The sequence below is a fragment of the Protomyctophum bolini genome, assembly GCF_963924005.1.
Source record: "Protomyctophum bolini genome assembly, chromosome: 19".
Classification (NCBI taxonomy): domain Eukaryota; kingdom Metazoa; phylum Chordata; class Actinopteri; order Myctophiformes; family Myctophidae; genus Protomyctophum; species Protomyctophum bolini.
In genome coordinates, this window is record NC_137880.1 from 25,091,135 (window position 1) to 25,118,255 (window position 27,121).

The window sequence follows — 27,121 nt, forward strand, 5'->3', positions numbered from 1 at the left end:
ACTCTTAATGACTGAACGGTGTCACCCGTGGGTGCAGGTGTGCTGATTGCCACCGTCCTTATTTAATGATCTGACCAATGTTTGGACATTGCTGTGTTCTAGCATTGCGTTCTGGGTTGCTGTTCCTTTGTGTTCCCAGTGAAGGTTATTGTATCTTTACGAAGTCTTTCTGCCCTGGGTGTGTATATGTGTATATGTGTGTATATTTCCTAAGTTGTTATTGAACTGTAGTTAAGTAAAGTTCCTGTGCCACTACTCCTGGGTCTCGACTTCTCTCTCTGCATTCTTTAGGTCCTAACTTATCCGAGTCGGTTTGTGACACTCTCTCTTTGTCTCTCTCTCTGTTTGTCCTCCAGAGAAACAGCTGACGGCGTCTAACTGCCTGGGGGTGTTGGCCATGGCGGAGGCAATGAGCTGCACTGAGCTTCACAACATGGCCAAAGCCTTCGCCCTGCAAAACTTTCCTGAGGTGAGTATAGAGGGCAGTGTTGATTTTGACAGCAAATTTTGATTTTAGTCATAGGGCATTATTTCCATCCATGCTAAACCCCTTATCCCTAAACTACTTTGCCTTTTTTTTTTTTTTTACTATTTTGTCAATAGTTAAAATAGTCAATCTACAAACTCACAACGTGTCGATGTAGATTGGCTATTTTAACTATTAAAAAAAAAGAAAAAAGGCACAGTTGTTTAGGGAGTCTTTTGAATCGTTTTCATTTAGTTGTAGTCCCATTTTAGTCACCTGGAGTGTTTTAGTGTTCTAGTTTTAGTCGACTAAATATCATAGTATTTTAGTCGACTAAATCTACAGTTGATTTAGTCGACTAAAATGTATTTTGGCAGCCCAGGCGGTGGCGTAACCGGCTGGGCACCCGACTGGTAATACGGTCGCAGTGTGCCGTGGGTTCGACACGGCCTTTACTGCATGTCTTCCCCCATCTCTCTCCCGTTTCATGTCAGCCTACTGTCTGTCCCTTCAAAAACCAATAAAAGGCGTAAGCCGCAAAAAAAAAAGATTTTTTTATTTTGGCTGGCCTTGATGCTGTTGTAATGGAAGACATTTTTCGTCATAGTATTAGTCAACGAAATCAACACTGATAGAGGGCATCATCAGCTTCATTGATCCGTCCGTTTATATGTGGCCATTGATTGGGTGACCCCGTGACCCCACCACGACGCCACCACCACTTGACCCCGGTCCCCCATGTGAATGTGCGGACGGAGAGAGCATGGTAAATAAAAATGGCCAACGGAGTGCCGTGACTGCAAAGCTGTCACACCCAATTACGGAAAATCCATGGTGATGATAAAAGGGTGGCGAGGAGCTGCTCATGCACACTCATCTTTGGTTAAACATGAGCTAAACAGATTGTTTCCCCGTGGAACAGATACAAAATGGATCAGTGAGAATGTACCAGCACACGTGGTGCTGGAGCCGTGTAATTATCCCATGTGCTGTTAAAGGGTGATGCCAAAAAAATCTAGTTTGGATTTGAGCGAGCTGAAGGTTGTCTGTGAGGCTAAGAAGGGTTGTCAGGGTTATCGACCTCTGATCTCGTATTGTGATGAGGTAGTTCCTCAGACTGAAATAGAGTCCAAAAGGAAGCACACGCATCTAAAACATGTACAGGTGCTGAACAAAGAATACGTACAATGAAAAAGGAAGGCAGTCCACACACTTTTTCTCAGCTCTCAGGTAACTTTATTAAAACTGTTTAGTAGCCAAAAACGTCAAGACGTCTGATTGACGTCTTTGTAATGGATGCCACGGGCGTCAAGACGTCTCTCCCTTGGGAATAAAAAATAATAAAAAATCTGAAATAATTTTATTTTCATCCATATTTTGAAAATTCCTCTAATCTGGTTTACAGGTGATGACATGCACATTACATGCATAATAGAATTACAAATTCTTTCTTTCTTTATAATGGGCACTCAGAGCCTAAACTGGTGACCACCAGGTGGCGCTTAAAGAATAAAGAGTTAAGGTAACAACGTTTCGACCCTTCCGGGTCTTCATCAGGTAGTTCCTCAGACTGAAATACTCAGCCAGAAAGAGCACTTTTTGCCACCTTGTGAACTTAAACATGTAATGGAATTTGTTATGTTGCGTTGTTGTCTTCATGAATCTGCCTCTGTGTTTGCAAATACACACCTGAATCAAGTTATTCTATTAATAACACATTATTATTATTAAGGCATGCTTCCTCTGAAGCATATTCATGAGATTCGTTCAGCATTCACGTTCTATTATGCCAGTAGGATAAAGGATAAAGGATTTCGACTGATGCAACTTGCATGTCTTTTAGGTGGCGGGCCAGGAAGAGATTCTGAGCGTGTCTAAAGACACCTTAGTGGCCTACCTGTCCAATGACAGCCTCAACACCAAGGCAGAGGAGCTGGTGTATGAGACCGCCATAAAGTGGATCAGACGAGACCCCGGCATCAGAGTACAGGTGAGGGGGAGCAGGGGACTAACTAAAGGCTAGGCAATAGAGTTTTATTTGCATACTGACTGTTGGAAGTCACTGTTTCTGCGTGTGCATGACAGCCACACACACACACACACACACACACACACACACACACACACACACATGCTAATTAACTATCATAGTCACATTATACAGTACATCGTTATTTGCATAATTATTGTACACATCATGTCTCCCTCCTTCACTGTCCCTTTCCCCTCTGTCTCAAACGTTTTCAAACATAAAAAAAAGCAGTTTAATAGCTGGTTATATCAGTGATTAGGAGTGAGCTGAGTGGCATTATCTCCATATAGGTCATGTCATGTCAAACCCTACACAATGTGCAGTGTGTGCTGTAGACGCTGGTCTCCGGAAAGCCGCGCACACACTTGTGCACCTGCACGTACGCAATCGGCTACAGTATATATATAGCATTGAGGAGTTCCATCTCGGTTCCTGGGACTTGAAAGAAAATGATCTGTTTAGCAATAATATTATGTTCAGCAGTGACTTCCGTACAAATCTTAATGTCTCGTATATTTCATATAAAAGCAAAGGTTAAAGCTTCAATCTGCAGGATCAACAGCAGCAAGAACAAATTATGTTACAAAAAAATCATAACTTAATTTGCACATACTGTAATTGTGTAAATTGTTTAGGAAACCGTGCTAGGGAGCACTGTCCATTCACACTGTTTCACCAATCACAGATTATGACTTAATTCAGTGGTTCTCAAACTTTTTCATGTCAAGGACCCCCAAATGAATACATATTTGACCACGGACCGCCATTTGAAAATATGCCAAGGACCCCCATAAGGGAAGATTTTCATTGTTGTAGCAGTGATTATCAACCATTTTCATTTCAAGGGCCGTCAGTTGGACATGCATATACAGTAGGCCACGGATGGACCTCAATTTAATGGGATTTCTCTCTCTGGGTCCCCAATGTATATTGTAAATTCACTGTTAATTTAACTCTGAGAGTGTACAAATGTACACCATACTCATTTGTACACTCTCTGAGTTACATTTGGGTCCTGTTCTATCATTTAGCTGGGTCCCCGGACCTCACTTTGAGAACCACTGACTAATTGGTCATTTTCAGTCGTGATGTTTTATTTATATATAAATCCATGCTTACAGTGCATCAGTGTGGGCTGTTCTTTTCATCGTCAAAACCGGCGTCTATTCCAGTTTCTGCAATATAAGCCACGGATCAAGTCGCTAGACACGTACAGTAACTTGTAGAAGAAAATACATCCAACAGGATCACTACCCCTGGCATTGTTCTGCATGGCGCTGAGCTTTCCTCAAGCCCTTAACAACCAATTGTCTCAAGAGAGTTCATAAAGCCTGCTTTGTGCACTTTGTTCAACACCACATTTATACTGTAATGACTTGGTAATGTGATGTTTTTGTGCTTGGTTTCCTGTCTCTACACTCCTATCTGAATGAATAACAATATTTTTAATTCACACTGAAGTGACTTAAAAGGCGTGGGTGGGGGAAGAAAAGCTCTACTAGTTTGTCTGTTTCTACATGCGGTTCTATGTCTACTTTCAGAGGAGAATAACACGCTGCAAAAACACTGTGTTCCCAAAGCCAGGCAGAGTGACTCTCTCTCTCTCTCTCTCTCTCTCCCTCTCTCTCTCTCCCTCTCCCTCTCCCTCTCTGTGTGAAGCGTTCATCAACTCTGGGCTTCAGATGCAGCCTAACACAGCAGTTGCTTTATGATCCCAGGAGTGCTTTGCCCCCAGAATTCACTCTATTCTTAGTTTCACTTCATCTGTTTACGAGACACTGACTGTACTACATGCATTCTTGATATAAAAAAACCCAACAACAGCAGCGTGCACTCACCTGCACGCCCATCTAATGGCTGACTTGACGTTTGCTGCTGTTTCTCCAATAGAAATAGGTATTGACAGTGAATTACAATGGGGTGAATCTCAACAAACAAGAAGAATTGATTAGCCTCAAGGTCCACCTATGTCCACCGTCATGAATATGAAATGCCGATGAGATTACACGGTGCATAGATTAGATAGACGCATCCTTGTAGAAGACACTCCAGGAGGAATGCTGTTTTTTTATGGATCCTCACCCGAACTCATGAATATAAGAAAAGTGAGACCTTACATTTTTACTTTTGAAAATGATTGATAACTTTACATCGACTAAAATTACATCGGTCCGTCTCAAGAGTCGTCATCCACCCAGAGCCATAGTCACAGCCAGTTTCACTTTATTGGCATCCCACTTGTACAAGGCACTGGCATTGGTTTAAGCATTTTAAGCATTTTATCGGTCGTTTGATATGGTGCATTTTTTTTTAATGGTGCTTTTTTTAATATAGCACTTTCATTCAAAGCGCTTTACATAGATTGTGAATTAGGGCTGTCAGTTCACCTCTATAATCCAATTCGAATTTCATTGCTTAATTATTTGTAATTTTCGAATATATTCGAATATTTACATTGTATTTTAGCTCATATTTAGCCTATAATAATACACAGAATAACAAGGTTTTGACGATGCACGTTCTGTCCACTAGAGGGCCCCCCCTTCCAAACGACAAAGCAGTATTTTCAGAACATGTAATAATGGTTTTCGGCACAAAATAGCGTTTAAACTGTTGTTTTATTGAGCACAGTGCACTCAGCACGGTAAGATTGTTGTCTGTCTATAGTGCAAATGCATTTTACAGTGAACGTTGTATACTTCTGATACAGTATAGTCTGAGTAGTGAGTAGGCTAGTCAGGAATCATGGACTTTTTCTTTTTTCTTTTTAAACGGAATGCTGTCACGATGAACAGGCCATCATTAGTAAATAGCAATGAAGATATATAGAGATGCCTATATTTTGCGCTAAAGTAATTGTTGAATAACACATAAATGTAGGTTTTAACGCTAGAATGGCATTGTAGTGGACTATAGTGAGAGGCGAGATTGTCTTTCCTTCATTGCGGGACTGCAGGACTAGTCTGGAGATATAGTCGTGGATGATCAGCTTCAGACAGTCAGTGTTTTGGTTCGTACCTGGAGTTTTGCATTATCTCCGCTGTGCACAGCAGCACAGGGGAACTGTCTTTAATATATCCATGGTCGTTTTCAGTTGCTTTCCATGTGCAACACAAAAGTAGCCTACCATGTGTTTGTTTTGGTAATAGCCTACTGCAGGCGCAGCCATGCTGATTCACGTAATCGCGTAGGACAAAATGAAACCAGCCGGACCAACGTTAATGGTTTAATGCACGTAGGACCCGCATTTTCAAACTGTCCACAATATGCGACAGACTCGACGGTACTAATAAAACATGCGAGTGATTCTTCTTAGTTGCAGCGCGCTGTGCGACTGCGTGTGTGCATGCGTGCAGAGGAGGGAGGAGGTGACGAGGCGCGCGTGTGACCGTGTGTGCGTGCGTGCAGATGGGAGATTTCACAGCGGTAGATTCGTTACTCAATACATTTAGTGAGCGGATAAAATAACATAAAACAAAATAAAAATATTAAATAGAATTAATAAATGATAAAAGCTCCATTCGAATGGCAATTTTAGCTTTCGAATATATATATATTTTTTAATATTCGAATTTCTTTCATATTATGAAATTCGTTCTGACAGCCCTATTGTGAATTACATTTACCTATTCACACACACTGATGGCAGAGGAAACCATGCAAGGTACCAACCTCTACCCCTGAGCCACTGCCTCCCCACATGCAGTGGCGTCACGATTTTTGGCACATTCATCGTCCTGTCTGCCTCCCCGAGGTGGATGGTTTGGAGAGGAGCGACGGCCATCACAAAGCACGAGGATGAACAACAAACAGCACTGAGTCAATCAGACAAAAGAGCGAGCGACTCCCACGCATGTACAGGAGAGAGAGGAAAGGACACCAGGAGAGATTGCTTGTCCTTGTAGATGTAAGCGCTGACAAATGGCCGACGTACGTCAAGTGATGGACGTGCAAAACCTCTCCCCTGGGGGTGCACGACACGTTGCTGATGTTTAGAGGTGAATTATGGTGATTTATACTTAGTCGTGCACCGGTGCCGTGCACCGAAAACTGTGAATCTACGAGCTCACGCTGTGACATGTCGATCTTGTAGATCTGCTACTTTTTGTGCATGAAACCGGTGCACCACCAAGTATCAATCAGGTATTATTATTGTGTAGTGTAGTCAAAAGCTCCCACCACGGACACTGAACTCAAAGTGTGGGATCTGACGTGGTCCAACGGGTTTGAGATTTGACATGGGTGTTGTGTGAATCCACAAGTTTGGGTCAGAGCCTCCCAATACACATATTTTTCACGGGATTGCACACATGAGGTCTCCATCTTCAGCATCAAAAGCACAGCTTTGGGCCAGCAGCGCAACCCTGCTCAGTCCAACACAATCTCACACTCTAATGGAGAGGTGGAGAGGTGGAGAGCCTCTAAGATGAAAGAGAAGGAATGTACTGAACCTTTTGCCAGTCGTCTGAGCAGCACCGCGAGTGAGAGTGAGAGAGCAATGTTAATGTTCGGATCCAATGCAGTCTGTGGTCCCTCTGTGTATAGTAGCCATGACACCGGACCCAGGTATGATTGAGCCCTGGGTCAGCCTCAAATCTCTGCTCCGTGGTGACCGGCGCCAGACCCACTGAGACCGCAGCCAGAGAGGAGCAGGCAGGTGAGCAGAGGCAGGGAGGAGAGATCGGGAGGTCCTTTTAATCTTTCCCATCATGCCACAGGAGGACGGTATATGATTCCTAATGGCTTAGTTTACACGCCTGGTCCACCTCAGGCTCATTTCCCCCAGCCCTCCCCCTCTACCGCGGAACCTGTGACACTTTTTAATGACACGTCAGAGCAGAATGTCCAAGGAACTGCTCGAAGCTATATATACGAGCCGGGTGCGTATGTGCGGGTGCATGTGCACAAGTGTGTGCGCAGTTTCCCGGAGACCCGCGTCTACACACTGTGCTTTTGGTTGTGAGCCGCGGGCTACGGAGCTGAGAAGTGGCATATTGAAGGAGCTGGGTAAATAATATGCAATTTCCCTTCTCCATCTCTCTCTCTCTTTCTCTCTCTCTCTCTTTCCCTCTTTCTCTCTCTCTGTCTCTCTCTCTCTCTCTCTGTCTCTCTCTCTGTCTCTCTCTCTCTCTCTGTCTCTTTCTGCCTGTTACACTGTCACTAACATCCGATGCCTGGGAAAATGGGGGCCTGGACAACACTTAGAGACGGAGTGAAAGCATTTGGGCGTTAATAATGGGCTCGTATGAGACACAAAGGAATCGAGTGAAACAAGAGAGCCGTGTCATTTTCTTCAGTTGTGTATATGTACTGTAGGCCACCCAAGTGCGTGTGTGTATTTTTGAGTGAGTATCTAAGAGAGATGGAAAGAATTTGCCTATGTGTATTTGTGTGGAAAAAAGCGATATGAAACCAAAAGGAAGGACAAGCTAACACAAATGCAATCATTGCGCTAGCAAAACATGTATTGCTTTCCACGGCAGTGGAATACATTTCATGTACAACGAGGGGAAAAGTCTCTAAATGCCTCGCATACTCTATCTGTAGTTTATAGTCCTTTTATTGACCATGAAACAACATAACACGTACTGTACCGTCTGAGAAATGAATCATCCTTCACGGTCAGTGCTTACGTGCTTAGTTACATACTTACATAAAAACGCAGCTTCAGGGGGCCCGTTGGTGGACCATGTTATGTGTTTCTCCTCTTCTAGAAAGACTTACCGAGGGAAAGCTGTCCTTACTTCCACCTAGGAGTCTTTGTGAGAGGGCCAAAGACACATGGTTCCAATTATAACCGCCACGGCCCCTGCCAGAGACCTGAATAGGACCTCCATTATGCTTCAGTTAAACATATTTCATAGGGGATCCTATCTCACCAGGTGACTTGCTCTGACAAAGAAGGCTGATTAATTGGCTCTCTGGAAAGTGGCCAACTAATGTAGCCGCTAAAAAGGACAGCTAATGGTGTCTTCCACTGATATAAAGGCCAGCCTGGCCATTAGCACAGGCCCACTGTCCACTCCTCAAAAATAACAATGACTGGGCTTCACATTTGCCATTTCCCAGCCAGATTAATATGGGGGAAAAGCTATTACTTTTTATACTCATTTTAAGTTAGCTCTTTATGACTTTTAACTTCTTTGTAGCTCAATGTTAGCTCAATAGCTGTTATTTATGTAGTAGTGTATTAAAAATAGCTGGGGACCGGAGTGATTGCCATTTACAGGCTAAATATATTACTTGTAAATTAAGTTTATCTGGCGTACTATGAACTAAGCTAACCTGCTCGACACAGGTATAATTACTGTACCAGAATTTGCACTCATTCTAAAATAAACGTTTTACCTGTGGGAAAACAAATCAAGGCCAAAATGAGCACTTTCTGCCTTGGTTTGAATTCAACTCCTTGGCCAGGAACAGATTGTGAAATCTCACATCATCATCAGTCAGATAATGGGGATGAATTGGTTTCCGTGGGTTTGATGGGGAAATGGGATGGCAACACATCATTGGCTGTTTGCACCCTAACTATTTCTAATAATATCAGAACTACGGTATGTGTATATAAACATGGCCTGAATAAATTGTCACCACTGTAACGAGCCACCATGGATGATAGACATGAAGCCTCCATCATGCTAAGATTATGTCAAAACAAAACCGGCTATACAAGTTATTAAAACCTCTTAAGCCCCCAGCAGCGGCTGTCCACCTCATGAACAGCTCTCAGCGGGTAAATGGGGTCAAGGTCTCAGGTTCCAACTCCGATATTTTTGTTTTTCCCTCCTGGACCCCCCTGGGGTTTAAGAGGTGTTTAAGCTCTACAAGCATGTTGTCCACATTGTTGAAAAGTTCATCAAGTGTGAGCCAGAAGTGCAAAGTTCTTTTCAACTTTCCCTCACGGTACTTATCGGCCTCATGCCGGTATTTACCCTTAGAGTTTACCACCAGCTTAAGTTAAGGGTTAAACTACTTTTATCACAAAACCTCTGTTAATCTACCGAGTATCACAAATCCCATGAGGAACTGTACACTTAAAAACCAAAAAATATATATATTTACATGAAATCCAATGTTACTCCAACTGAGAGGCACTGAATTGTATATATTTACATAATGTATAGTGTTTATGCATAACTATGGTTTGCACACTGCATTAGGGGGAGTACATTTTATGTGTTTCAACAATGTAGAGTCAATCAGTGAGGAGGACATTAACTCAGGCAAAAAAAAGTGAACTTAATTAACATAATATCCGGCTGTCCCCTCTCTGGTTGAATTTCCCACGGCTCAAACTAAACATGGCAGCAGCCTGATTAATTTAACATCCTCCCAGCTCCAACTTCCGAGAATGCTTTTCACCTCAAAAAGGGACGATTTACCTCAAGTGTGTGTGTGTGTGAGAGAGAGAGGGAGCTCAGAACTTGACGAGGTTGACAACTTCCTTGAATAGGAAACTGAATATGGTTTGACGTGAGCTTAATTAACATCAGACTTTAATATCAGACTGCTGCCTGTGTGATCCGTGGAAAATTGGAGCCGACAGGAGACACGGCAGACAATGAAGATCGATGCCAAGGCCATTTTCACTTTTCCTCCAATATGTCTGGAACTGCTCTATTCTCTCTCTTTCTGCTGCTCTCTCCATCTCCCATGTACACACACACACACACACACACACACACACACTTACTTGTGCCTTGACGCATGTAATGTCACAGTCTATATCCCTTGGTCTCAGGAGTTCACAGTAGAACGACTATCGCTCAGACACTGGGAGAGCGTCCCTATAGCATGACTTGTAATATCACAAAACGGACTCGTTCTGACTTGTTTATGCAAGCCAGTGATCTGTGCACCACCCTCTTCATCCTCCGCATTCCCTCGTGGTCCCGCAGACGGCCAGCTCCATGATGTGTGCAACGAGTCGAACGCGGCCACTCCACTCCAGCGACAGCCTACGCACGCATCGGAGACTTTTCATTTCCGCGCAGGTCTCTGGTGAAACACGCCATCGCTCAAATCCGGTTGCACCAGGGATATGAGAGGAATTGCTCCATCACTGCCTGGCTGCCACAGGAAACATTCTTTGTTTTCAATTGACCATGCGAGGAAAATAATATCAGGCTGCGACAGAAAAATATATTGCACTGTGTGGGAGAATTGCATGCTAATGTAGGCATTTCTTTGGAATTGCGGCATCTTATGACCGTTTCGGAGTTGCGTTAACACTCCTGGTTCCACTGTGTAAATGCGATAACATCATACCAATGTTACGATTCAGTGGACAAGCGTGTTATATTGATCGAGGCATGAACATACTGGGGCAGCAGTGTTTCAGAAGGTAAAACGACCATCTGGGAGCCAGAAGGTTCCTGGTTCGATCCTCGTCTCCTCCTGGCTGCATGTTGACGTGTCCTTGAGCATGACACGACCACTCTAATTGCTCCCGATGAGCATGTTGTTGCCTCTGTGCGGTTGCCTCTGCCATAGTTGTGTGATTGTGTACCGACCACGTACTGTGTAACGGTGTTACATGGTACGCTGTTAGATTTTAAGTAAAGCACATCAACCTATCTTCATATAGTAGGTCCTCACTAATAATCATGATGAAATGGCACGATTTTTTCCTACTCAGTCTGTGTCTCATAGGAGGGCTGTGGGCAGTTTAGAAACCGTCTTCCAGTGACATCATCATTAGGCAGATTATTTTTTAAACAAGATTATTTTTTACAAAAATGTTTAGATTTTCATTATCGTGAGAACGATGGCTTCCATTTTCGCATTGCAACTTTTCAGGACTAGAAAGCCTGCAGTTTTTATTAGCTTGTATACACCATCGATGATGTCACTGGAAGACGGCATTTGGGTGGTTGGAAAGTGTAGAAAAAGCGGCCTTTAACTTTTGTTTAATTAGTTTGTTTAATTAGTTTAGTTTTTTTACTTGAAACATTCATGCTGATACGGTACATCAGCCTCCAGGGATCTACTGCATTGCTATTGAAGAGTGTTTTTGTCAATATGCAGTCCCTGTCACTGTGAGTGCTGAGTCTGACATTTCTGAAGTGTAGTTAGTAGACAATCACAGTGTCCTCTGATGCAGTGACAGTGAGGAGTTTCAGTGGTGCAAAAGTATATGCATTTACTTCACTAAAAGTAGCAATTCTGCATTGCAGAAATACTACAAGTAGTAGTCCGGAATTCAAAATGTACTTAAGTAAAAGTATTGGTATCAAAAGTAGAAAGTACTCAGTATTTAAATCTACAAAGTAACTAGTAGTAGTAACGAAAGTTTTCAAATAAATGTAAAGGAGTAAAAGTTCAATATTTGCCTCTGAGATGTAGTGGAGTAGAAGTAAAAATATTGGAAATAGAAAATACTCAAGTAAAGTACAAATACATCAAAATGTACTTAAGTACAGTACTTAAGTAAATGTCCTTAGTTACTTTCCAGCCATCCATCCATCTTCAACCACGTGTCCGTAGTCGAGTCGCGGGGGCCACATGAGAGCTCCAGACTTCCCTCTCCAGAGCAACATTAGTAACTTCCTCCTGGGGGATCCCGAGGCGTTCCAAGGCCAGTGAGTCGATGTGTTTCCTCCAACTGCGCCTCGGTCTGCCCGGGTTCTCCTCCCAGTGGGCCGTGCCTCGAAGACCTCCCTAGGGAGACGCCCGAGAGGCATCCTAACCTGGATGTATATATATATATATATATATATATATATATATATATATATATATATATATGTATTTATGTTTATTCTATTTGAAAGTTAAATATCCTTAACCTGTTAACCTTTCCATTTCAATATCAGACATTTTCATGAATAGTGAAAGCTCACAATGCGACACATTGTAAAACGTATAAAAACATGGAGTTGCAAGGTTTCTTACTCACAGCAACAACGATATACATACTACTATATACATTATGCAGAAATGTTGCACACATGCACGCCTAGGGTTCAATTTTCTGGGGGGGAATGGGGGAAAATCAATACCTCTGCTTTTAGATACACCCTCACGGTCATTATATACGTTTTAATCAGTGCGGATATGATTTATTCCTGCTTCTGTTCACACATTCATACAATTTAACTCCGGAGACTTGCATACATACATTGTTGTCACAGTTTATGTACAAAAAGCCAACACACTCACAACACACACAAAGTAAGACGGTGAAAGCTGTGGTCACTCCAGGTGACTGAGTTTGTTAGTGCTGTGAGGCTAAACATGGCTGCATGCTCTATTGAACAGCCCCCCCACTGACAAACACAGACCTGTGTGTGTGTGTGTGTGTGTGTGTGTGTGTGTGTTGTATGTGAATGAGTGAGACTTGGAGTCGTGTATTCCGTCATGTGTTAAGCTAGTGCAGAGGGTTGACAGTCCATTTGTCCACACTAAAGCAGGCGAGCGCTTCTGTCTGCTCAAAGAAAAGCAAATGGATATGAGCAGCGGAGTATCATTTAATTAATGGTTCCACCAGAGCCGAATCATTTCACTTTATATGCACGCGCGAGCGAGCGCCCGCACACACACACACACACATGCGTCACGCGTGCGCACACACACACACACACACTCATGCACACAAATACCTACGCACATGCACAAGTGCACGCACGCACGCACAGGAGGCGTTAGTCCTTGCTGACAGTAGCGGAATAGGAAACGCTCAGCAGGCATTTGTCATTTTGTGTCGGTGGATGGCAGCCTCCCGGCTGCCTTTGACAGATCTGAGAGACTCCTCTGTTCGACACATTATCCCTGCCTCGCACCCAGACATCCACATTTTGTGTGTGTGTGTGTGTGTGTGTGTGTGTGTGTGTGTGTGTGTGTGTGTGTGTGTGTGTGTGTGTGTGTGTGTGTGTGTGTGTGTGTGTGTGTGTGTGTGTGTGTGTGTGTGTGTGTGTGTGTGCATGCGCACACGTGACAGATCTCTGTCATGTGGATGCCGGAGAGGCTTTCATATGAATCACTTCCCATTACTTTATGTTCCAGTTGACCACAGGCAGCCACAGCAAAACAAATTGGAGTGTTAATTTAACTCTGAGAGTGTACAAATGGACCAATACGGGTCCATTTGGTTCCATTTGTACACGATGTGAGTTACAGACCCATAACGGACCATTTGGTTCCATTTTTGCATTCATATATTTTTTTAACCCTGGATTTAGCAGGGTGTGCAGTACAATGCAGTCCAATACAATCCTTCCGATTGTATTGGAACTCTTCATTTCAACTATATTTCATATCGTAAGCTATGTGCATACCGGTAATCATTTATTTCTATTGCTATTATATTATTACTGTTGTAATTATATCATAATTATTATTACTCTACTCTATTGATAGTATTTGTAGGGTTTATTTGATTGGGACAATTAATAATACACATTGAAAACTGAATGCATCACATTTTCTGGAGCTTTTGCAAATTTTCAGCACCTGTGATCAAAGCTAGGATGTCACAGGATTGATAATTTGTAACAAGATCAATGTATCACGGCAGGCAATCTGATCATGTATTCTGTAACAAATCATAGCTGTTGCTTAACAAAGGGACATTTCAGGTATAATGAGGTCCCACTGGACTGTCAGTTGGGCAATTGTGAACTTTTCGCAATTGTTCGATAGCCAGCCAGCATTAGAATTTAGAATTCAACATGTTGTTTTTATCTGTATTATAAAGCTTCTAAATTGGTGGCATGATTTGACCGCTCTGCAGTTGGCACGAATTCAACTGCAATTTGGACTGTGTAGTATTATACTTTTTAATCACTGCAAATGTCTATTTGAATTTATATTCATTTATTTAAATTTGAACAGGTTGAGGCCTAATATATGAAACTACTGCAATCACATTGACTAGGTTGGACAAACCCCATTCTAATGTGATGCAGGTTTGGTGGGATTCTACTTAATACATAGAGAATAATACAGTTTATTCTCCCGGCAGTATGAACAAAAATTCCATACAGAATTCAATAGTGTGGCTTGTCGGTAGACTAGTTTTGCATGCGTGCGTGCGTGTGTGAGAGAGATAGATACTGATAGATTGGAGCATGAGAATGGATGTATTCCAGACCCAGAGTGTTGTACTGTATGCATATTGAATATGGTGAGTGATATTTGTGTCTATCGGCACTGCAACTAGTGCGTGCGTGCGTGCAATACACGTGTTTGTGTGTGTACATGTCTGAGTTGGTGTGTGTGTATGGGTTGACCGTGCATTGGGCAGCAGGGTTCAAGGTGCTACTGTATCTCCAGTAGAAAAACAGATGGACTTGAGCTTACTTTTCCTATAATTGCGTCTTGTCTGAGGGAGAATGAAAGATGGAGAATGCCCCGTGGGAGGAGCGCGACTGTTAGCTAAAAGTAGCTTCCCCATATGTCCTCGTACTGCCGTGGATAGCCTTGAAGCCTTGCTGCCTCCATATGGTCTGTGTATTGAAAGAAGCTGAAGTCCTTAAGCTTGATTTATAGTTGGGTTGCGTGATGGTGTTCGGAAGTAGCTGATCCACACGCTCACAAGTCCTCGAGATGTGGCGTGTTTGCAGCTTGTAGATCGTCAATTTTTTGGTGTGCAAAACAGTCTACGGGAATAAACGCTGTCTCGCATCGCTTGAAGATCCGCTGTGAGTGGAGTGCTTTTTTGCAGTCCACTCGCTTTTTGATCTGCATATTTCAGAGATTATTCCTGCTGGAATTCACCCTTAGAGAGTGGAGGCAGAAATTGCCATATGTCTTAAGAGGGGCACACACAAACACGTGTTATAAAGGCCCAATTTGAGGGTCGTATTGCGTTTGATTATGTTGGTAATGCTTGTAAACTTTGGAGTAAACCGTCCCCTCAGGTCTGGTGCGATAGGACTTTCTCTGTTGCTGCCCTCAAAAATTTGAGGTATTATTATTTTGATTGAAACGGACCTATAATTATATATTTAGATTGATTGTTATCTTCGACAGTAGAGATATTCGCACACCAATGTCCTCCCTAGGCTAGAAAGCCTGAAAAGACAGTCCACATGCAGACATTAAAGCTAAAATCTGTTTTGCCAACCCTCTTAAGTTTGTCTTCTATACAGTGGCACCCAAGACAACTCTTGATGCCCCAAGCATTACCACAGGCTCAGTCCATGTTCATTTTGCTTAACTCTTGTACAACGGATAGCGTTTTCGGATTTTCGCCTATACATACAGGCAATCCTATTATGGTACCATACTGAGGACCTTCCTCAAAAGTGATGCTATAGGGCGGCCTACTGTAAGTACCATATCAATAGCATTCCTAAATATGACACTCTGTGAATCTGAGAATAGCCTAAATGTCCTCAATTTGTGGGCTCTTTCTCATATGTCTGCCCTAGCAAAGACATTTCATCCTCTCAAGTATAGAAATACAATACATGCAGGCACGTACAAACGCACAGCCAGCCGAGCCTCCGGTTGCCGAGTGATTTAAGTCACTAGGCGTGTGTTGATCACATGCACTCAATCATTCGCCATGTGCAGAGGCACAAATACATTTATATGTAATAGCCCACATGCCATATTAGTCCAATGACACTGCTCTGTAAATGAGCTTCCATTAATATTTACCCATGCTTGGGGCCAGCAATGGCTTTCGCTCGCCGCACTGCCATTTATCTAATGGACGAGGTACAATGTGGTCCCCCTTCACCGAATTTCCAGACAAAGAAAACATTTTATAACTGTAAACATGCTGGATTGTGGAATTGTGGCTTTTTCTATCAAAACATATTCCATACACATTATCAGAGTGCACCAGTCTCTATTTGTGTGTGGGTGTACAGTATGTGGTATGTTGCAACAAACAAGTTGGACTGAAAACTAAATCCAGAAACCAAATTTGGTTTATGAAAAGCCTTTCAGTGAGCTCTCAACAGGTGTGCATTCAGCATAAGTTACAGTTACATGTATATGACTTGTTGCCACGACAACCGACAGCAGTACGACGCCACTTCATGGCATCACATTGGTGGAATATTGGAGACGAGAGCAGTTAGAGTTAACAAAGCAAATACGAAGGAAGTTCTCATATCTCACAGCCCAAGACCTTTATTACCCTACCTTTGAACACAGCCCCTAATTGAACCTTGCATTTCATGTGGTATTAACCACATTCACCCTTACATCTCTACAAAAAAAGGAAGAAACTGATCTCAGATCTGAGGGAACGGAACACAAGTGAAGCTAGGGTGCCTTGTCAATGCACAACGAAATGGAAAACCCCACATGCAAATGTCAAGACATAACGATATTGAACACGAGTTCAATTTCTTGATTTTTTGTTGTCGACAGTTGCGCGACAAGGAACCGTTGCTGTCAAGCTTGGATAGCTTTTCCCTCCCTGGACTAAAAACAAAGCAACAGCAGGTCTTTTTATATCCTGTCAGCCAATCAACACCGACTCCTCTCCTCTGTGGCAGTGCGACGCAGCGGGAGGTTTCATCAACCACACCGCGCCGTATGGTTACAGCAAACTGACGGAACATCCAAGCGAACATGTCTGGACACACACACACACACACACACACACACACACACACACACACACACAACTATTTTTGTGAGCACATCAGTATTTTAGGACAACTATAGTTTTTGAGTGACTATGTGACTATCTATGTATGTGACGATGTGACTTTATGAGTACTAGTAGGGGCACTGTTGTGCCAGAAACAGAGAGAGAGATAGTGCTGCACTGTTGCCTGCTAATGAGAGAGAGAGAGAGAGAGAGAGAGATAGGATGGGGGGGGGGGGGGGGGGGATTGCACCACTCAGTTCACACAGGTGTGATTTTTTTCTTTACTATTAGTAATATTTTTATTTTAGCATAGTGCACTGGAAATATTTGATCTATGAGCTTGTAGATCGGCAAGTTGTGCTGTGCGACATGTATACATCATGACCTTTTAATTGCCTAATCTGAATCCTCACCAAACCAGCTTGTTTTTCTTTTTTAACCATTTAAGGAGCAGGAAAGTTGTCTATTTTTCCAATTCCACTATACATTTGGGACATCTGTGTAGTAATACAAGATCTCTCTCTCGCACGCACGCACACACACACACGTACACACACACACACACACACACACACACACACACACACACACACACACACACACATATATTATACAGTACACACAAGTACACACTGCCTGGCCAGTATAGCACATTAACGGAGGAGGTAAAGCCCCGGAGGTCACTTCAGCAGGCAGGAGGCCTGTGGAGAGGCTCAGTGTAGCAGGCAGGCAGGCCACTATTAAGGCTGATCCCAGGAGTATGCGTGCCACACGGCATGCAGAGCAGCGCTGGGCTAAACTGTCACACTGGCTCTCTGCTGAGGCAGAAAGCCTGTGGAAGGAACAGAACGGGACTGCTGGCATAGTTAGAGGTCATGGAAGAAAGAACACGGGTGGATGAATATGTAGGTACAGAATAATATAATATCCCTGCTCCATGTCGGGCAGAGACCTTGTATCTGCATATTTCACATTCTTATGTTTGTTCCTTTACTCCCCCTTAAATGAATGCCGTACTCGCTCTTGCATCAACAGTATCCGTACCGAAAAGGCCCGATCTACACGCGACCATGCGTCGCATCGCGAGCCGGTAGATCATACTGTAGTCTATTTTCTTGAAAGTGGTTAAGTCTATCTCGGTTTTATATACTGCATTTTGAACTAATCAAAGCTATTAACCAGAGCTTGTGACTAAATAACTACACTGGATCCATTGAAACACAGGTTCTTTCTTTCCATTTCCTGAAAAGTAAAGTTTTGGACGTGCAAGCTTTCCATCCCACAGCACCGATATGTAGGTACATGACATAAGAGGCATGTATTATACTGTTTACACACTGACTATACCGTGTGCGTACCGGTATTCTTCATGTTTGTTGAGATAAGACAGCTTTTTATGATGCGTTTCAAGATCACTACATTTAACTTTTGTTATACGGTTTTATAAACTTGCATAACGGATGCAAATGTATGCAAAACCCACTGGTGGAACTTAGGGCTTCAAGTCACTTGACACCGTCAGTGCTGCCAGTGCTCCTCCAGCAATTTACCATTTTTCATGTTTAAACAAGAAGCTATTTTGAAATTAATACACCATAATTATCAGATAACAAATCTCAGTATGATGGCATTCCAGTCCATTCCAGTTGATTTAATTAGAGATGCACTCTGTTGAACTGCCAACTTGCGCTTTGGACACAAGTTGGCCATGAATGGCCTACTTGTGCGCGAGCAGAGCGCGCAACTTATCTCTGACTCTTGTCAACTTACCGTCCAGGTTTCATCGAAGCTACATACATTATACACAAGTATGCATCTCATTCGGACTTGAACTCAGCCACTCGGGAGGTATTTTCTCTTCATTCTGAGACTCAACTCCTTTGACCAATTCCTCTTCAACAAAAGGTCTTTTGTTTGTTCTTTCCGAGTCCAACATGATGACCTCCTGATTATCTGTCTGGTGACAGGTGTCACGTCCTGTCAATGAATCTCTTTAATGATTCTGTTGGCTAAATTTGGCCCATTTTGCCACCAGTTTTACACCCCTGGTCTATTCTAGACCACCCAACGTGAGAGGATGTCTTGCCTATGTATGTTCTCTTTCCCAACGTAAATTACAAGCTTATTTGGCAAATGGGTGAATAGGAAAGCCTCCATGGACTTTTTAAGTTATATTTTAAGTGCCCTTTATATAACTTTGGCCGAGCGACGCCACCAAAAATACACAAACGCAATCCCTGATTGGATTGGCCGAGCGACGCCACCAAAGACAATACACCATCCCTGATTGGCCGAGAGACGCCACCAAAGTCAATACACCATCCCTGATTGGCCGAGCGACGCCACCAAAGACAATACACCATCCCTGATTGGCCGAGTGTCACAGAAAATACACAATCCCTGATTGGATTGGCCGAGTGCCAAAAGACGATACATAATCACGGACATGCGACAGCCGAAAACAGTACTTGCGCTCTGCTCGCACAAGTAATTAAATAATTATATCTGTTCAGTTGTCTTCACCTCTTGAACCCTACAGTAGCATCCCTATTCTGGGGCAAACATTTGGCAAAAATAGCAGATCTACAAGCTTGGAATAAGTGTAGGCTACATTATGTAAAATATTTTCAGTAGGGGTCCAAGAGCGCTTGGGAATATGGTCAACTAACTATAAGGTTAAAACTGTTTTAGTCATGTTCTCGTGTAGATAAAAACATCTGTTATTGCAATGACATTGCATTGTTGTTGGCGGTGGTGCTCTGCTCCTATGACGCTTCAGAACATTGTTGTTGGCGGTGGTTCTCTGCTCCTATGACGCTTCAGAACATTGTTGTTGGCGGTGGTGCTCTGCTCCTATGACGCTTCAGAACATTGTTCTGTTCCCGATGGAGAACAAGGCAGTATTGCTGTTAAAAGAACATTGAAAGCCAGTTCAAAACATTCCGAAGAAGGCAGGCCAGGCGAGGGCACTCGCTCGGCTCACACCTCGCTCGGGCATGCCTCGCGGGGCTCATGCCAACTTCCTGCGACTGAGTGCCGTCCGACTTGGGAATCAGTGGCCTATATATTATTTTATGGGACATTCATTGGCCCATAAAATTGACTATGAAAACGTGCATTTCCCGTCAGTCCGCCAGTCACCCCATGCCATACATGGTCATGCCTCGTCACGCGATGGAGATCCCTGATGTCATCAATATTAAGCCCATATATGGGAATGCCCATATATGGAGATCCCTGATGTCATCAATATTGGCCAGCAACTCTACATCTGACATCTTACAGTAGATCTCCATATATGGAGCTAACCTGTTCTGACGTTCCATAATTATGTTGATCCTTCCTATCCATCCTTCCTCTTCGATGTCTCCCTTTTGACCTTTTGACTGATACCTGTCCATTCAAACTCTAGACGGGCCTTCCCCAAAGCTATTAGTCCAGCTGCGCCCGGCAGACGGCGAAAACTAGAGTTCTCAACAGGCCCTAGAATTAAGGCCCGACCCTACCTGGGTCCTCATCAAACCCTGTACAGTCAAGACACTGCCCCCGCTGCCATCCTTAGATCTCCATATATGAAGCTGACCTGTTCTGACATTCCATATGTTGATCTGATCTCGTCAAACCCTGTGCACCCAAGACATGCTCCATATATGGCCATTACAGAAATCATTCCATATGTTGATCTGACCCCCCATGCCAACGCGCCAGCGCTCGCCCAGCAGTCTGCCGTCACCCAGGCGGATCCGTGCACGTGACCTCGCCATCAGGGCGTCTCACTGGTAGTTACTAGTTATAGTCATTTTACTTACTTACTTAATTTGTATATTGTGGTATTGCTAGTCTTACTTTTAGTACTTACTGTACACTATTGCTATCCATGCAGTGCACATTTAATGCCGTGCTGACATAGGGTAGATGCTAGTATGGGTGAAGGCTAGAGAGGTGCTGGGTGTTTGTTCACACTGACAACCTGGCAGCAGTGACAGCAGCAGCAGTATACTGAGTGTCAATCTGCTTAAATAGGCTACATAGCTGGACCATTAGAATCGTGGGTGTAAGTGAGTGAATGTGTATGAGTGCATTTTGTGTGTGTGTGTGTGTGTGTGTGTGTGTGTGTGTGTGTGTGTGTGTGTGTGTGTGTATACAATATACTGCATAAAACCCAGTGGTGACATGTACGTTGACATGCAACTTCTCCACGTTTTGATAGCAAAAAAAAATGTTGAGTTTGGAAAAAGACAAAACAGACAGCAAATCAAACCCTATTATATTTATTACATCGCTTGGTATAAAGCTCAATTCTGATTGGGCTCAGTCTGCGGTCGGTTATTTCTAGATAGCAGGCCGCTGCTACAGGATGGATAATTGGCTCATCAGCAACACCCGTGTGTACAATCTAATGGACTACATTTCTTTGCGGAAGCAAATTAAACCCTTTTTCTTTTTACATCAATACAATAGTTTTTGTTGTTTGTGTCAAGTGCTTGGTTTCTTTATTAAGTAGCCGTGTAATGAGCGGCATAATGAACAGCGAGTGATTCAAGACCCACACACACATTTTCACATTTATGTATTTATTACTTTCTTTATCAATTGGGTTTTGTTTTTTTCCATAGACTGGATTGCACAAAGCACAACAGGATTATCATTTGATATGGGGATGTATTGGATATGAATATTAGCAGTGCGAGTGATGATCTCATTTCAATGTCGATATATGCATGTGTAGGAGGACGAGAGACAGACAGAGAGAGAGAGAGAGAGAGGGAAGGTGAGTGGGAGACATAGAGAGTCTGTTTCGATGGAGAGTGGTTATAGAAAATTCCCATATCCATCTCACCAGATGTGCACATGCACACAGAATCCTAGCTCTAAACATAAGGCAAAGGCATGGGGGGAGAATATGTTTTGCACTCCGTCCGTCCGTGTGTGCGTGCGTCCGTTGGCACCGTGTGATCACAAACACTATTATCCTGACCAGAGTTGTTGTTTATTATTATTATGTAGTGTGTGCTCTGCACTCCTGAGTCATTGTCGGATCAACCTATCAAATGAACTACTGCTGTTTTTATGGATGAGATCAACAGCCAAGACCAGACAATAGATTACTCTGTGTGTGTGTGTGTGTGTGTGTGTGTGTGTGTGTGCTGCAGATGTCAGATGGTGTCTCTTTGACTCCGTTTTAAAACCATTTCAGATGCTGTTGCCAAGTGCGGTGACATTGTTACAACAGATATGTGTGTGCAGCGCAAGCACAGTTTTGTAACTGCCAGATGCTGTCTGCATGCTTTTTTGTTTGTGTTTTCAAAACAGTAAGCGGGCAAAGGTCCTGCAGGTGCATTATAATGTGGGGGCTCACACCCACATTTCATGCAGATACACGCAGACATACTGCAGTGCACACACACAGTGTACACACTGAGTGACAACCATGTACACACACAAAGCGCTAATGCCTGATTTATACTTGCCGTCGCGCACCAAATGTAACGGATCTACAAGGTCCTAACGTGTCACAGCGCAGCGGACCTTGAGCTTGTAGATCTGTGGTGCCCGCCACCGCCACGCGACTAAAGTCTTAACTGTGGCGTTCCATGAGCGAGTGCATCCAGCGTAGCGTGACCTCCAGACCTGCTGACGGGTGAAGCCCTGCATCCGTTCCCTCGCTCTCTCCAAATCCCCAAACCCCACCCTGCATTTATTAAAGGCCGTTCCACATGGAAGCCGCACGCGCACACAGCCAGGAGCACACGCCGACCCGTGCGCACAAACACACGCATGCAGGCGTTCCGCCATTATCCTCTTGTGCTGCTGAGGGCAGCACCTGGCCGAAGCTGGCCCACTTACAGCTTTCATTTAGCTCCAGCGGGTCAGAACGGTCAGCTATTTCGGTGGACCCGCGTGCGTACGGCCATGGCTTAATGGATCGTTCTAATCGAACTTGACCCGGATACGACAGGATTCTGTCATTTCACAACTTTTCAGTTTTTGCTGAATCTGAGGGTTTTGGTTTTTTTAAGGGGCTCAACTGAAGCGTTGGTTGTTTGAGGGTCAGAGGGGTATATTGCTCATGGGAAGGTGGAGGTTTGCTCTCTTGGGCTGTAGTTTACAGAAGAAGAGCCTCGCACTTTAGCAGCTAAGCAAATATTTGACCAGCATTTCCACAAATTGGCCCCAAAACATATAAATGTACAGCATTTTATATTCTGCAGTTCTGGACATAACTGTTTCACGAAGTATATTTTAGGCATATCATGCCTGGTATTGCCAAAAAAACTCTCCAAAATACATCTGTTTGCCTACATTTTGTGAGCTGGCAGGTTGGACCCAAAGCATGAGTAGGAGAAGGAACATGCAAGCCCTACAGGGCAGACAAGAGGAGAATGAACATGCAAGCCCTACAGGGCAGACAAGAGGTAGACGAGAACGCTTGATCCAGAACACAGACAAGTGGAGTGAGCAGTCAAATCTTTTGGGGCTTGAGCCCCTGCCCTTTTGCCTGAAGTGCCCCTTTCTCAGGCTGTAAAAACAATGAGAGCCACGGATGGCCCTTTATATATTTTAATGTTTACATTGTAATGACAACACAATTGCTTATTTTACTGTCCAATGACATGGTCCAAGTTAATGTGAATATCTTCGCCATTAGCATATAAGACATCCGATGTTGGCCCACTACATATCTGGTGTAAAATGCACGACGGACAGAAGCCTCAAAAAGACCACCCCCAAATATCGTGTGCCCTTTTCTTGGTTTGGTCCCTTTGCCCCCTCAGTGCTCTCTGCAGATCAAACAGATCACCGTTGTCAAAGCAGCCTTTTTTCCCAACTAAGACAGGAATTGCCAAAATTACACTTTTTCTACCAGCCCATGATCTGGGAGAAAAGTCACTAAGTCAGCCATGCTGCCTTATCCTCCCGCCTAGATTACTGTAACACGCTATACCCAGGAGGTGCTATTATAGTTCTTCGCTTTCTAGGCTACAGCTCATCCAAAGCGCAGCTGCTAGACTCCTGACTGGCACCCGAAAGTGTGATAACATCACCCACATTTTGGCTTCCCTTCGTTGGTTCCCAACTTCCCAGTCAAATACGGAAACGATTTTAAAATCTCATCTGACCAGAAGCGCCTCACACAATCCCACGCAACTGTCTGAAGCTGAAAGGCGACTGTGCCGTTTCATTTTTAAATCCAGACAAACACACATGTTCTCACACTCAAATAATTGAAGTAGTTCTTGTCTATCCGAGCTAGGCAGGAAATGCAGGGTCCTGGAAAACAACACAACAAGAAGTCACATCAAAGCGTCTAGATTTTGGTGCGTGATGATCCCAGCACACAACTAAGAAAGAGATCAGACGTTAATTACAGAGGGAAAGTGACGCAAATCTAGGAGACATGTGTAAGATAATGTATGTTTTTGAGTGATGCAACCACTCCAAGGAACAGCAATGTCTGTGTGGTGGTGAACCTATGTGTGGTTAACCTATGTATGTGACTTTAATGAGCTCCAGTATGAGTACCAGTAGGGGCGCTGTTGTGCCATGCAGAAACGGAGAGAGACTGTTGCCTGCTAATGAGAGAGAGAGAGAGGAGGGGGGGGGGGGGGGGGGGGAGAGGGGAGTTGCACTACTCTGTTCACACGGGTGTGATTTTTCTCTTATGGAAAGCTATCGCGTTGGATCGATTGACAAAGCCCATCAGCATGTTGCTGTATACACTATAGCATTAATTTATTCAGTCTTTCTTCAGTTGCGGTTGTGTTATCACCCTTAGGAATGGCTCTGTATGCTAAGTAGATTTTGCATTGACTTCGCAGTTCGAGACAATGTTTGTGAAGGTATTGAGCTGTTTGTTTGATTAACTGTTGGGTAAACCGTGTGTGCGTGCGTTTGTGGAGGAAGGAAGCAAACATTCCTCTCTGTAAAATGTAAGCTTGCCACATGCACGCACACACACACACACGCACATGCACGATATATATTTTTTTTACCGACAGCAGAAATCCTTGTCATGTCTGTCTATGAGTCGATCCCCTTGGCACACACAACATCACTGAGTGACCACTAACATGTTAGTTATAAAAGCCCTGGGGATTTTACTGTGTTTGGTTGTTTTCAAAAAACGGCATCAAATGGAGGTCTGTGTTAGCCTGACACTCAGTCTGAATTTTCACCATATTTTCTTCCCCTTTTGGTGTTTTAAACATTATGTTATAATTTAGCTATTGGAAAATAGCAGATCTACAAGCTCATACGAGCTTGTACAGTAGGTCTGCTATTTTTGAAAAATTGTGAAAATATTTATTTCAGAAAACTGGAGGATTTAGAAGAAACGTTTAAAATGTTGAGGTCAGACCTAAATGAGTTAATGGGCGTGGCTAGCGATTCAGGGCTGGAGCCAGGCTAGGTCTGTGTCTTAATACACATCAAACCACCGAGGGTCCTGGGACTGGAGCCAGGCTAGGTCTGTGTCTTAATACACATCAAACCACCGAGGGTCCTGGGACTGGAGCCAGGCTAGGTCTGTGTCTTAATACACATCAAACCACCGAGGGTCCTGGGACTGGAGCCAGGCTAGGTCTGTGTCTTAATACACATCAAACCACCGAGGGTCCTGGGACTGGAGCCAGGCTAGGTCTGTGTCTTAATACACATCAAACCACCGGGGGTCCTGGGAATGAAAATGTGGTAGAAAACTAATGTGACGTGAGGCAGAGCCTCTACCTGTCTCCCTCAGGTGAGGCAGAGCCTCTACCTGTCTCCCTCAGGTGAGGCAGAGCCTCTACCTGTCTCCCTCAGGTGCAGTGGTGGGGAAAAAGTACTCAATTGTTTTACTTAAGGAAAAGTATCAATACTGCAATGTAGAACTACTCTGCTAGTAAAAGTCTGGAATTCAAAATTCACTTGAGTAAAACTACAAAAGCTAAATGTAGTGGTATGTTTTGTAACAATAATCAAAATCTACAAAGTAACTAAGTGGGGTAAAAGTACAATATTTGGATCTGAAATGTAGTGGAATAGAAGTAAAAGCATTGGAAATTGGGAATGCTCAAGTGAAGTACAAATACTTACTTGAGTACAGTACTTGAGTAAATAAATGTACTTACCGTAGTTACTTTCCACACCACTGTCCCTCAGGTGTGAGAGGAGACATCATGTCAGGCATATAATCTGCTGTGTGGAGTGATGTTCCTTCCTTCCAGTCCTGTTGTTCTGTGCCTATACCTCTGTAAACCCCAGAGGTCAAGGGGGTCAATCTCCGACTCTGTTCCCTCTGTCTTAGAGCTTGTTTACAATGTTGTGTAATTGACAGACAGGAAACTCCCATGGGGTTACAGCAGACGCATGCGCATACATGACAGACAGGAAACTCCCATAGGGTTACAGCAGACTCATGCGCATACATGACAGACGGGAAACTCTCATGGGGTTACGGCAGACGCATGCGCATGTATGCATGTATTTTTTCCAACGTCCCCAAGACCAAACTCTAAACGTGGGGCGACAGAGCTTTTGCCTTTGCTGCCCCAACCCTGTGGATTGCCCTCCCTAAATTGCCCCCTGCACCCTCCACACCTTATAAACCGCAACCCACCTCTTCAACATTGCTTTCCCTAGCTAACTCTTTTCACTGTTTTTAATGTTTTTAACCCTTAGCTTTTAGTGTTTATTTATTTTTCCTAATAAAGTTGTTTTTATGTTGTTGCTACCTCTGCCCCCCCATGTAAAGCATCTTTGGGTACTCACTACTCAGAAAAGCGCTATATAAGTTTGAGATATTATTATTATTATATATGCACGCCGACACTCACACGTACACTACACGTATCGTCTCTGTCAGGTGGACACCTCTTATGTCCAAAACTGTTACTTTTCAGGATTCAATTTTGAAAATGGGAAAAGTAGCAGATCCACAAGCTCAAGATTTCGAGCTTGTGCATCTGCAACTTTTGATGCTTTTCTGTGGCGCTGTAGTGTGATCAAGTATATGGGGGTAAATGTACGTGCGGAAACCAACGTGGCATTAATTTATGGCAGTGGTTTTCACCCCTTTTCATATCAA

The 27,121-nt window shown here is 43.6% G+C and overlaps 1 protein-coding gene across 1 annotated transcript in view; it reads left to right on the forward strand.

Moving 5' to 3' along the window:
* The window catches only part of klhl29 (kelch like family member 29), a 297,174-nt gene that overhangs the window by 200,122 nt on the left and 69,931 nt on the right, over window positions 1-27,121 (forward strand). The window contains exons 8-9 of the mRNA XM_080791254.1: window positions 357-469; window positions 2,310-2,456. Of these exons, the coding sequence (XP_080647380.1) occupies window positions 357-469; window positions 2,310-2,456 (260 nt within the window). The remainder of the gene's footprint in view (window positions 1-356; window positions 470-2,309; window positions 2,457-27,121) is intronic.